The sequence below is a fragment of the Megalops cyprinoides genome, chromosome 6 (genome assembly GCF_013368585.1).
Source record: "Megalops cyprinoides isolate fMegCyp1 chromosome 6, fMegCyp1.pri, whole genome shotgun sequence".
NCBI lineage: Eukaryota > Metazoa > Chordata > Actinopteri > Elopiformes > Megalopidae > Megalops > Megalops cyprinoides.
In genome coordinates this window covers 23,822,774-23,835,814 of record NC_050588.1, presented here as the reverse complement: position 1 = coordinate 23,835,814, position 13,041 = coordinate 23,822,774, and the positions used below count along the sequence as shown (strand labels likewise).

Genomic DNA, 13,041 nt, shown 5'->3' with positions numbered 1-13,041 from the left:
AGAACAATGAATTTGGGGGGACTGACAGAAAGAAATGTATATTTATAATTGGTTTTCTCTATATATATTTTGAAACTGTTATCTTGATGATAACTGTTGTAGGCTTCCTACAATATAATGATGATGAACCATTTTCATTTACATTTCCCATCTGTTCTTACTCCCAGCAATTACATAGTTGTATACTTCTTTGTGGTCAACCCCAAAATGTAGAGTCACAAGAAGGTTATAAAAAATATATTTAAATATCTTTAAGGCTTTTAGTATGCATTTTATGTGCCTACAAATCCTTGATTCTTTGCTATAGAGGAATTGTTGCTGACGCCTGCCTCATCTCTTTCTGCTGTATCAGTGAACACTAGTAAGCACTGGACCTTTTGTGGTCATCTAGTTTGGCAAGAAGATTACCTCCCCTATACCTGCCTCTCACAGATGAACCACTGACGCATTGGTCTGACCTGCCATTTCTGATGCAGTGAGACTGGCAATGCTGAGATAATTACAAAAACACAGCCTGGTTATATTTCCATCCAGGGAAGAAATTGTCAGTCATGGTCTAGTATTGACAAACTTTGGCTGTAACTTCTTGCCAGGTTTGTAAGTGCTGACTGTGCACATCCAAGAGGATGAGCAAGAGTGTACTGATTCTATTCCAGCCCCCCACCATGACAATGACATGAAGGAGTTTTTCTTTTTAAAAGCAGGGCTTACTGATTGCATTATATGTTTTCCTGCCTTGATTTTCGGCCAGCTTCCCATTCAGCAGGTTAAATTTATTCATCACCTGTGCCAACTCACCTCTCTGACTAATGAGGTGATGCAGTGCTTATACAACTATCAAAGGCACTCAAGCATATTACGCTCAGTTATTAGTATTATTATTAACTTGTCAAAAAACAATTCAAAAATTCAAACACTTTATTTGTCTAAAAAATATAAAGAATGTATAGAGAGTGGAGTTTCTTTTGATGCTCAGAATATGATCCATTATATTCACCCTATCAGCCCTAGTGGGCATTTGGTGCCACAAGGCCCTTGAGGGGTTAATAACTTAATAAGATTATCAGACTTCATTGAATTTATAAAATCTGATTTCAAAAAAAAGACGTTCCTTTGTGCACTGCAGTTTAGCAGATCCAATAGAGCTCACAATGATTACGACAGGAATGCGCTGCCCAACTCAAGAGACACTCAGTAGGCTTACTGTCATGCTTAATGGCTCAGCTCCAGCTGACAGTATTGAACTCTGTTGAAAACAGTATTATGTTTCCAAAGACTGTAGTTTGGTTGCACAAGCACAGCACCACAGTACTGTGCTGCCAGTCTCCAGAAATCTTTGTGTGTATATGTGTGTGTGTGTGTGTGTGTGTGTGTGTGTGTGTACTTGTGCATGCATGCATGCATGTGTAACTTTGAATGTGTACAAATGTGTATGTGGATGCATGTGTGTGTGTGTGTATCAAAGAGAGGTCTATCCTCACAAAACCCTGTCTCTCTCAGTATCTGCCCCATGCAAGGCTGCTTGACAGCAGTGCACTGTACAGTACAGGCAGTGCTGCTGCAGTTCTTTTCCTCTCTTCCAGTGGGGGACATACTTACTGCTGTGAGCTTGTCTTCTGCTCAAGGCTTGGAAGTCACAGCCGGCCTGATGCATAGTGGGCCAGCCAGCGGGACCTGGGCCAACCTATTCTCCAGGCATTGACAGCAGGAGAATAGAATTTGTGACCCAGAACACAAAAGTATATATAATATGACAATGGGGCAGGCCTAGGCAGCTGGGACAGATGGGACACAAATTTACCAGCAATTTGTGCATTTAAAGAGAATCGTTCCTCCCCTCTTTTTCTGTTCTCTTTCTCTTTGACACTCAGGGCAGGCAGATACAGTCCAGCCTTTCCCTGTCTACTAAAAAAGAGAGATCATCACTAAACATTTCAAATAAAACCCAGCCATGAATAAGTTGTTGTAAGCCACTGTTAATACAAAACAGCTGTCACGGCAACTTGCGATCCTCACTGCCAAAGTTTAAGCGATAACTTTATGTCATGTAGTGGCAGAAAAAAAGAACATGACATGGTCTTAATCCATCCTCCTTAGATCACATCTGTCAAAACCTTCCATTAGTAAAATATTCTTTCCAGATAACTGACTAGCTAGGTGGCATTTACCCGCATGTGTTTTAATTTAGGCACGTCTCTTCATTTGGAATGCAATCAAAGGACTGTGAGGTATTTCGTCCTTCCCGATGATTTTCAACATTTTAGGGGAGGAATGTAAAAACAAAGGGGTTATTTATAAAAAACAATTCCAACAGTAATGGTTATCTGCACGCCCTGTGGCAGGTGATAGACACCCTCTGTCTGCAGCTGCTTTGTATCAATACTCGCACTTCGGCCGTCAGGTGGCAGCTTATCTTTTCAATTTCTTCACAGCTGAGAGCTATTAGGTCACTGTGTTATCCTTTTGTTAAACACAGGATGACAAGTGAATGGGAGACAAGCAGGGTGCTGCTTGCCCCATAGCGCATGGCTGCAAAACCGATATCACTACTTTCTCAAACTGATCTGTCATGTTTCATACAAGTCAAATGGGGGCTTGCGTGTCTAGATCCGCTTTTTACCCTCCACTAAAATATCACACCCTCCCCATTCAGTCCTGTGTGTCCTTCTTTATTGTGGAAGGATTCCTCCCATAAAAATCTAGCATTTGGGAAGAAAATGAGTAAGTGCTGCTTCGGCATAGCACTTAGTCTCTTGGACTTGTAAACACATCTTTCGTGGAAGCCGCGAACAGTTTTTGGAATCAAAATTAAACGTGCGCTTGATGTTTCCCTATTGTGCGGTGCATGTGGTGGTCTGCTGGGACATTGTTTAACCCCAAGCCTTTCTTTTCAAAAAACATTCTCCTTAAGTCACTCTTTGACGAGAGCACCCCAACTAACCTCAAGCTTGGCTTGTTACTGTTATTGCCATTCCACAAAAAGCTTTAAAAAGCTGAAGAGGATGCAAAACCGGGAGAGACTCTTTGCTGAAATACTACTTGCAGGCAGCTATCGCCCATCTGTGTAATCTCACCATAGCTTCGACTGCACTTCAAAGCTGAGAGCACTTGGTTTTTGTATGCTTCTGAGAGCACAGCCCTCTAGAAGTGTATCTTCATAATTTGTTGTGTGAGATGTAAAATTGCAAATTCTTTCAAATTTCTGTCCTACGGAGTATGTGTAATATAATAATATAATGTCAGATAATACAGCAATGAATATCCTTAACAGGTACATTAGCTTTTTTTTAATAAAAATGTTATTTTTCCTTTAAACAAAATTAAATCATCAGTGCTGGCCAGATTCATTTTGATGGATGACGTTTGGCAAAATACCATTGTAAACGTACTCTCCACCATGTTTACCAGAGTACTGCAGTGGTCTAAACTCTGCCGCATGGGCCACTCTAAGCATGTACCAGTTCAACAGCAACTTCTGACGCACTTTAAGAAAGTGTGTGCATGGGTGTGTGTGTGTTGCATGGCTTAAAGGTGGGTTCCTGTGTCTCTGGATGTTTAGTCAATTACTTCTGGAAGTGCAAATGGTCCCATCTTGCAGGAAGCAATAAGTGTAAGAGCATTATCAGACCCATGAGTTATCAAACACAGCTTTCCTCTCACAGGAACCAAGTCACCGTTTCTCCGCTCCCAATCGCACGTTCCCTGCCTTCCAGATCCCCCTGGGGCCACGCTGTGTGCCAGGATAAGGGATCGCAACAGGGGGGCGGGGGCATGACAGATAATTGCATGTGATTGTACCTGGGAAGCCTATGAGCTGTAGCGCTGTATGTCAGAGAGGAGGGGCTGCTTTGGTATTCTTTCAGTAAAAGTAGTAATTATTTTCTGTAAAGCAATAGTGTGGGAAAACTGTCTGGTTCGCTGGAAACGATGCACATTGGGCAGAATGCCAAACGGCTCGAACACAGTCATGAGCAGGGACTGCTGCAGATTCCAGTGACCTTTCCCAAACTGCAAGGCTCTAACTCTTTCATTCTGTGAATGTCCTGGAATGTATGGTCCAGACCATGGTGGTCAGTAAGGCAATCTTTGATTGAAATTCCTCTGAAGCTGATTAAAAGTATTAAAGAGCAATGACTTGAACCTGTTATAGGCAACAAGCCAGGAGCCTCTTTGAATCTAGTTGATATGATGTTTGAAAAGTACCATTAACGTGAAGCAGAGGGAACTTGCACGGATGACTTAACATTGCATATGCATGGGTATATAACGTGGTATATGGTATAAACAAGAAATCATGTAATAACCTGTAACTTTTTTAAAGACATAAAATAAACCTTTGACCTTGAATACTCTAAAGCTGTCTGAGCACAGGATATTCAGTACAAATCATAAATTTAAAAATTGAAGCATGTGCCAAAATTCCTACTCTCAATAGAACCATGATGTCTACAAGAATCATTTTTCCAGGCCATTGTCTAACTGCTAAGAGCCAAAATCTATTCACACATCAAACTTCATGGAATAGCGGCCATTGCACAGCAACACTCTTTCTTAAATGGCAGGATAAAGGTTTGTCGAGCGCTGAAATCAGAGACTAGGGGAATAAATGAAGGGTGACTAATCCAATGTACCATGCAGAACCTCATGTGTGGGATCTAAAAGTGGTAGCCAGACTGAGCCATGCAGTGAACACTATGAATGTTTGGATCAGAAATCTCAAAAGCTTCAATACCTTAGAAATAAAGTTCCCATGTCTCATTCTGTGAAAAGCCAGACCAGAACTTTGATTCCATTCAGCTTTTTTGGCTCTTATCTGGTATGATCGGGACTGCAGGGGAAGTGAAGTTAAATTGTTTAAGTATGCCCTAAATACACTGAAGCACGGCCCAGCAGCTGCACACAGCCCTTCATCCTTATGGTGTCCACAATCACTGCCAGTAAAAAAAAAAAAAAAACACGCATAAATCCAAGGCCACATTGATGAGCCACAGCAGAACAGAAAATGAACAGAAAATCCCATGTTCACCTCATTTTTATTTTATGGCTGTTGTGTGCTGTTCTAAAGGAAACATCACTCTCACTTTAAATGCGGTAGCTTTTTGTGTGGGTCAGGGGTCGATTTGAACATGTCACCGTGTGGTAGGGTGTTTAAGGGGGCTCCAGGAGGGGAGTGGTCACAGTGATGGCGTTTCCTGGAATGGTCACCATGGGGGGCTGAACGCATGTTGTCTTTAGAGTTTGTTCAGGCTTTCATTCAATAACAAAACCTAAAAATACTAATGAAGGCTTCATAACCAGTTCATGGGAACTGAGTCATTTGAAGTGATCAGTGCATAACCCACTAGGTGGAAAATAATTTCTTACACACAGAGGGACAGCATCTATGAACTCCTCATAAGCGTAAAATGGAGCATCATATAGCAATCGATTTTGTATAAGGTAGTGCTACTTTATATGTAGCATAAAACTGTTCACTAGGTTACACTATGGTATAGAAAACTTAGGGAGGAACATGACTACGTAATTTAGAAGTGGAATGTGGAATATTTTAAATTCCTGGAATGTGATATTTTGAATGATATAGATTTAATTGTGCCAACAGTGGAACTGTGGAACTCAATTTCTGTGATTTTTTAAATAGAAATGTAGAAAGAATAAAGATATAAGAGGTTAAATGTGCAAACTGTGCTTCAGCTTTAGGCTACATGTCCTCCTTGGAACTGCACACATGAAATCAATAACATCTACATCTAACACATATAATCAATCATGTTCAGTCACCTTTCCACTGTAGCAAGGATAGCCATATCAAGCATGACCTAAAGACTGTACGCTTGCTACCTCTTGGATCTTTCCGACTCACCTCAGGAGGCTTTCTCTTGACTTTGCACACACTGTTGATGGGAGTTTCCCAAGGATCAGTGCTTGGCCCTCTTCTGGTCATCATTTACACTAAATAACTTGCTTTTATTATTTCTTCCAGTACTTCTCCTACCACTGTTATCCTTACGACACTCAACTCCCTTTTCCCCCATCTGGCTCACAGGTCTCTTCCTCACTTTTAAGCCATCATTTTCAACTCAATCTTAACAAAGACAGATTGACTGCATTTGCAGGGTAAATCCTCACCTCTCTAAAATGTCTCAATAACTTTGGGTGTGTCTTTGCTTTTCCTCATCAAAACTGCTAGGAACCTCAGTGTTACTCTGGACAATAAGCTCTGCTTCACAGAGACCATAGTTATAGTGATCATCAGATTTTGCCTAACCAAATTAGGAAGAACACATCTGTTTCTCACCAGGTACCCTTCCCAGCTCCCAGTCCAGGTCCTTGCACGATTCTGCTCTAACTACTGCCAACCCCTAGCTGGCTAGCCTCCCTACCTGTGCCATCACATCACTTTGGCTCATTCAGAATGCTGCCACTAGGCTGATGTTCAATGTCCCAAAACATAGCCACACCTTACCTTTTCTTACCCTGGTACTAGTGTACTGTGCACTGAAGGTTAGTCTCCCACCCCCACAGCCACACATCCTCAACAGTCCTCTTTAACTAACCCTGAGGTATCATCTTAGCAGAATCACCCACAGTTAGCTAAAACATATCTTGCCCTTTGATATATCCAAAGCCAGTATCTCATTACTCCAACCACTAAGTGCAATACGGTATGGTGAAATTAAGGTTTCATAGGCAGGCATTATGAGTACTGTTGTATGATAATATTTTAGCACTGTTTGCAGCGTGGTGCTCATTTACTGTGCTACTGGCTGTTCTGTACCAATGTTCTTGTTGTGGTTGTGATATGCATTTAATTTATCTTGCAATGATGGCCTTGCATAGTATAAGAAGATAAGAGTGTAGGCAGAATGAATTACAAAACAAACATACAGATTCACAGAACTATATTTATAGATTGTTAAATTAGACATGATTTAAATAGTTTATCATATATTTATCTAAAGACAAACAGTAAATGAGGTACAATAATCAAAAACAAGTACCATTTTTGGTAAAGAAAAATTGACAAATTGTTGAATAAGTTCAGTTCTAGAAAATATAGATGAAAGATGACATAATGTGTAATTGAATACATCAAATCAGACAAACTGAAGCAACATTTCTGTAACATTATTAAGACTTTCAAAAGATGGGTTTCACACTTTAGTAGAAAAGTAGGTGCACAGTTATTCCTTTAAAAATGCAAGCATTAGGAATGGGTTAGCATTTATACCATGTGTCCATGTCTTTTCCTTGCCTTGGCTGCAAGGTGCCCTCACTGACAACAGAATTGGGGAATCCATGTGTCCATTAGAGGACACCACAGTGACTGATACACCCAACAGCAGCAGCACAGGGACCTGTCATAATTTAGGTTCACACCACCTTTTCATCCATGTCATTGATTAGTAAAATGAACTTCAGTGGTTGTTTTACAATCTTACACCTTATTTTTATTTATTTATTTTTTTAGCAGATATTGGCATATGCTTGAATTTTACTTGTTTTTTTAAACTCCTTCTACTGTCCACAAAAATATCCACATAATAGGTACCTTGGTTTGTTCCAGCTTATAATATCACTGGTGTGCAGTCTGTATCTTCACAGTCCTCTGGTCGGTATTGATAACTTTTTTAACATTATTTCATTATTAATTTATTACCTAAGGCTGTTGACTTGACAATGCATCTCCATTCATTCAGTGCAGGTGACCTTCAGAAACCAAGCTGAGTCTATCGCTGCCTCTGTTTGAAAGTTTAAAATGCACCCTATCACAATCTTCATGGGTGAGGCATCAATTCATAAAATAACCTTTCTTCTCAAGGAAAACATATCTTTGCCAAACCTTATCTGTGCAAATTGCTGGAGGTGGTCTTGGATCTATATCAAACTCCAAAACTGATTTGGCTTTGATGTTATTGTCGTTATCTTAAGTTTTATTTAAATTATAATTTAAATATACGGCAATTTACGGGACAAATTTGAATATGGCTGTTACCTGAAACACACTGATGTTTCCATTTATGAAACTTAAATTCCTGAAAACCTAAATGATAAAGAAAAAATAAAAATAAATTTAAACTACACATCATCATAATACGGCATTTTTTTACCCATTTTAAGATAACCAAAAACATCAAACAGTGGACACGCCTATTAAGTTGAGCCTTTGGTTTCAAAACCGATAAGCACATCTAGAAATGTCATTTATATTTGAATTGGCCTACACTGCGGGTCAAACCGAACATTATATTTTGGATTTCTTCACGTGTTCAACAGACTCGGAGTCTTTTAGCATTAAGAGTTCAGTTCACTCAAAAAAAAAACAAAAAACTAAAAACTAAGGATTTACTTGTGTGGTCAATGAACAAAACGGCTTCTACAGTTCTCTGACTTGTGAAATTAATCTCAATGCATTCTGAACACTGTACTCTGTGACATTGCCCCCAAACCAATTTCGCAGAACAGACTACAAGTAAATTCGACCCTTCGGTCGGATCTTAAGACTCACAGTGATATTTTGTCTATTTCAATCTCCGTGGCATGCCTAGTTCCTACTGAATAAAACGTTTCACTGTGTCTAGGACAGTCGAATTCAACAGACAGTGCCTACCCCTTATCTCTTATTTTGATAGCTGCACTCTGATTCAAATAAACGGCTGTTCCCTCTCAGTAAGACGCTGCTGTAGGCACGATGGGTTCCTTCCTCGAGTCCTCTCTGATAGCGCTCACAGTCATTAAGATGAAGCGTTGGGCTACAGAAAAAGGAAGTTATTACGAGTTGGGAAATGATCAATTACATAATTCTCTTAATCGACTTTAAAGAACCGGCCATCTCCGTGGTTACTCGTAACCCAGGGCGAATAGGAGGAGCTGAATTTGCAGTTCACGCGTTTCTAGGTCATTGGGTGTACTTTCAGAGTATCCTTTGATCTGACACTTAACTGAACCCTTTTACAATAGATTTTATGTTAATGATTCGGACGTCAGGGAAAGTAGTAGCTAATGCCTTTAACACCATGTCTTGCATTTTCAATATACAAAGTTTGCGTATTGCTATCAGTCAGGCCATTTTAGATTGTGCCTACCGTAGTGTTGACATCGCGTTTGTTGTAATTTCAATATTTATTTCAGTATGAATTCGCGTTCAATTGATGATTAAATAAACAAAAGTCCTACAAAAGAGTGATGTCGATGACAAATTTGCTCCGAGCTTATAAACACTGCTAACAATTATTTTGTTTGAAAAAGTTGATGTTACAATGTATAAGAGACAACTAATAAATTTCGCTGTGTGGGTACACTGCTCAAAGGAGTGGCTAAAGAGATAGGCGTGTCCTCCTAGTAATGTACCTTCAACGGGTTTCAATCGTAATCCCGCCCACGGCTTCTCCGGCAAACGGAGCTGGGGAGACAAACCCACCACAGTTGACTGTACATCGACCCCCTTTGCATTATGCATGTTCACCAGAGATTCCGAGAGCGATTCCCGATTAAACGCAAAACACCGGTACAGAAACCACCGCTTAAAAGTCGAAGATAATCAACTTTGATGTGGCAGACGCGCGTACTGTGAAGGTTGGAATACAGCACTGAAGCCCGACTGACCAAAGCAAGGGCAGAAGGAATACAGTAAAAGGGGCTGCTCTCCAACTAATGCGGACAATCATGCATCTTCTGTTTTGGGGACTTGGGTTTCTAGTATTAATCCCTGACTTCTTGAATGTACTAGCAACAACAGGGGGACCGCAGTTAAATTCAAGACAAGGTAAAGTAATCCAACCCCTCTTCTGTTTTTTTACCACGGGTGTGCACAGAATGAATGACTTTTTCAGGATTAGCTAGGCACATGACTTGCAACACATTTTAGACAGGCAGTGTTGGAGTGACTGTTTAGCCTGAGTAAAACTTTAACTACTTATTTACAAATGCTACATCGAATGAAGGCGTGTAACTTGTCGTTACTGTAACCTGTATTTCCAATATTAATGTGTTGCTCACGCTCATTTTCAGGAAAACTGCTTGAGCAGCTTGGTGCATATGAGATTGTAACTCCGACGAGAGTGAATGAAGCCGGTGACAAACTGCCTACGAGCGTGCACTTCAAAAGGAAAAAACGGAGTGTTGTTGGAACACCGAACAACAGTTCCGATCAGTGGGCCTCCTCGCGCATTCATTACAGAATATCGGCTTTTGGGCAGGACTTTCACCTCAACCTCACGCTTGAGTCGGGATTTATTGCGCCTCTTTACACGGTCACGATACTCGGAGTACCCAGCAGAAGTAACCTAACGGATTCTTCACTAGAGGGGGACGCGGAGGAGGACACAGAGTTTCAGCATTGCTTTTATAAAGGACATGTCAATTCAAAAACGGAACACACTGCCGTCATCAGCCTGTGCTCCGGAATGGTAAGTTCATGAGCACAATGTGCACATCGGTCCTGATACCGTGTCCTGCGCAGTTTACACGACAACAGTGTGAATTGAGCACATGAAGTTCAAACCATGGGCCCAGAGCCATTCCGCAACATTGCCACAACGTGCAGCACTGTGCGGGAATGTTAAATGCTTAACTGAGTTGGAAATGCAGAACTTTGATATTGTTACTGTTTTGTAGCAACACGACACAACGCTTTAGATGTATTGCATTGAATTCATTGTTGATGATCAAGAGCACATTATCCCTTCTAAGAAGCAGTCAGATACACCAGCCCAGGGAACTTAGATCATTGCAGCTGATTTCTAGCACGCACATTGTTCGTTTTCTTGTGGCACACCTGCGAAAGAGGTTTGATTCCAGTGCATCATAAAACAGCACAAATCAGGACCTGTTAACTGTGGTGACGTCCCACGCATACTAGTTGTAGGGCAGCATCAGCAGTGGTGACGTCAATGTGATTTTCTTGGCAGCCTAGAAGCACTTGACATCTAATGACTGAACGTGCGTACTACTACTGAAATATTATCTTTTTGTAGTCGTCAGTCAAGTAGTATTTATGCTGTCCTCTAGAGTTGGGGCAGTATTCCCAGACACATAACAGATATACGTAACATTAGCCATTTAAAATCACTGTACTTTTTGCAGGACTTTCCAGCAGATTATTCTTAGCAAATACAGGGACGATTATTTTGACAATAGTACACAATGGAAATGTTATGTGTACTTTCTCTGATATAATAATAATAATAATAATGAACGCGATGTGAGAAAGCCTATCCTGTACACATAACATGACATCCTTACCTTTGCGCTTTGCGCTGAAATGCGAATTATGTTCATCTCATTTCAGTATGTCCATATGTAGCTAACCATGAAGACGGTGTGGCGCAGCAACTGTAACGCATCATATATCCCTCTCCTTTCAGTTCTGCACGTGCTGGAACGATTTAGTCTACACCCAAGGCAACGGAATTTCTTATCAAATATCCATCAAATAAAAATGTATAAGTCCATCTGCGCATTATGATATGTCCAGGATTGCCGCGTAGAGCGGTTTGTTTACCTGCTGATGTTTGTTTGGGAAGTGCGCGCGTGGGCGGTTCCATCTACTCAACCACTTTAAAACGTCGTTTAAGGAACCAGTAGAAATTCATTTCTACAGATGTAAGAAATTCAAGTCTGTCCCGTGTGGTGTGTTGCAGCATTACTGTCTTACATAAGCCCAGAGTGGGGCTCCGCATGCTGTTATCAGTTTTACTTGTAGATATTTATTTCGCATAAATTTTCTTGTTGGTGATGAAGTACGCCATTTAGCATTGTACCACCTTAAACTTGTATCAAGAAAGTTATCAACACATCAGTAACTGCTATTGGATCTCACGACGATTGAAGCAAACAACTTTTTTTGCAAGCAAACAATTCTCAATTTGTTATGTTAACATAAATTTAATGAATTAATGCGCCATCCCCCTCTTCCCCACTGCAGCCCACCGTCTCCCGACTGAAGATTTGCATATGTCGATTTATTTATTCTTTAGCACTTATTTTTAAACGTGAAAGCACATATAGCACTGTGTTTAGCCCATCATATGTATAAAACTGAAAATATACTTTTGTTTTTTTTTTTTTTAATTTAGCTCGGCTGGACACTTAACGTTATTACTGTATCTTTGACCTGAGTTAACAAGCAGCTGTACATTCTGTGAAGTAAGACACCAAAATGCCAAGGCATCCATTAAGCCTGCCAAGAGACAAAATGCATGATAATCATCTCTACTTATCATTGTCATCATTCCATCATAATTGCATGCATGTGCATTATATAGTTCTACTGCAGAGGCAATCATGAAGTGTAACCTGTGCAGGACTGATTACATGGGGCATTTGTGTTAATAAGTGGAAAGCCTTCATGCATTGGAGTATCATGGCGTAGTTCAGCCATACAGTTATTTTAATTCATTGTACTTTTTTGTGTGTTTTAGTTTGGCACTTTCAGGTCTGTGGAAGGGGAATATTTTGTGGAGCCTCTTCACACCTATAACGGGGAACATTTTGAAGAAGAACACAACAAACCTCATCTTGTATACAGAAAAGATGCACCCAAGAATGACATTACTGAGGATGGGACTGCATGTGATGCTTCAGGTAAAAACACCTGTGTGAACAAGCACACCCACACACCCACACACACACATGCACAAAAACACTCAAAACACTAAAATGTAGAAAAAAAAACTCATGCACACACTTCCTCACATGCACACACACACAAGCATATACAAAATTTCCCATGCACACAAACACATGTGCATCCTTATGCACATGCACATACAAATGTGAGCACATGCATGCACACCAGCCTAGGTTTTTTAAATCCCTGTGTGAAGAGTGAACTCTGGTGGAATGCCATCAGACCACTGGGCGGTTCCGGAACTGACAGGTCTCCCAGAGAGCAACTTTTATGGGCCCCAGTATCTCACAGGGAGAGGGAGGCATTGCAAGTACACTGGGGCAACAGTCTGCTCCTTTTCTGCTCAATTCTTGAATGAGTGAATACTGACAGTGACATTTGTAGTGAAGCAAAACAGAAAGTAACACACT

The 13,041-nt window shown here is 40.6% G+C and overlaps 2 protein-coding genes across 3 annotated transcripts in view; one reads left to right on the top strand and one right to left on the bottom strand.

Moving 5' to 3' along the window:
- rhol (rhodopsin, like) overlaps window positions 1–11,494 on the bottom strand; it is a 38,418-nt gene extending 26,924 nt beyond the window's left edge. For both annotated transcript variants that reach the window (XR_005005016.1, XM_036530361.1), the window contains exon 1: window positions 11,245–11,494. The gene's annotated coding sequence lies outside the window, so the exon portion shown is untranslated. The remainder of the gene's footprint in view (window positions 1–11,244) is intronic.
- The window catches only part of adamts9 (ADAM metallopeptidase with thrombospondin type 1 motif, 9), a 53,045-nt gene continuing 49,393 nt past the window's right edge, over window positions 9,390–13,041 (top strand). Inside the window, exons 1-3 of the mRNA XM_036530359.1 lie at window positions 9,390–9,766; window positions 10,012–10,409; window positions 12,423–12,585. Of these exons, the coding sequence (XP_036386252.1) occupies window positions 9,655–9,766; window positions 10,012–10,409; window positions 12,423–12,585 (673 nt within the window). The 5' untranslated portion in view covers window positions 9,390–9,654. The remainder of the gene's footprint in view (window positions 9,767–10,011; window positions 10,410–12,422; window positions 12,586–13,041) is intronic.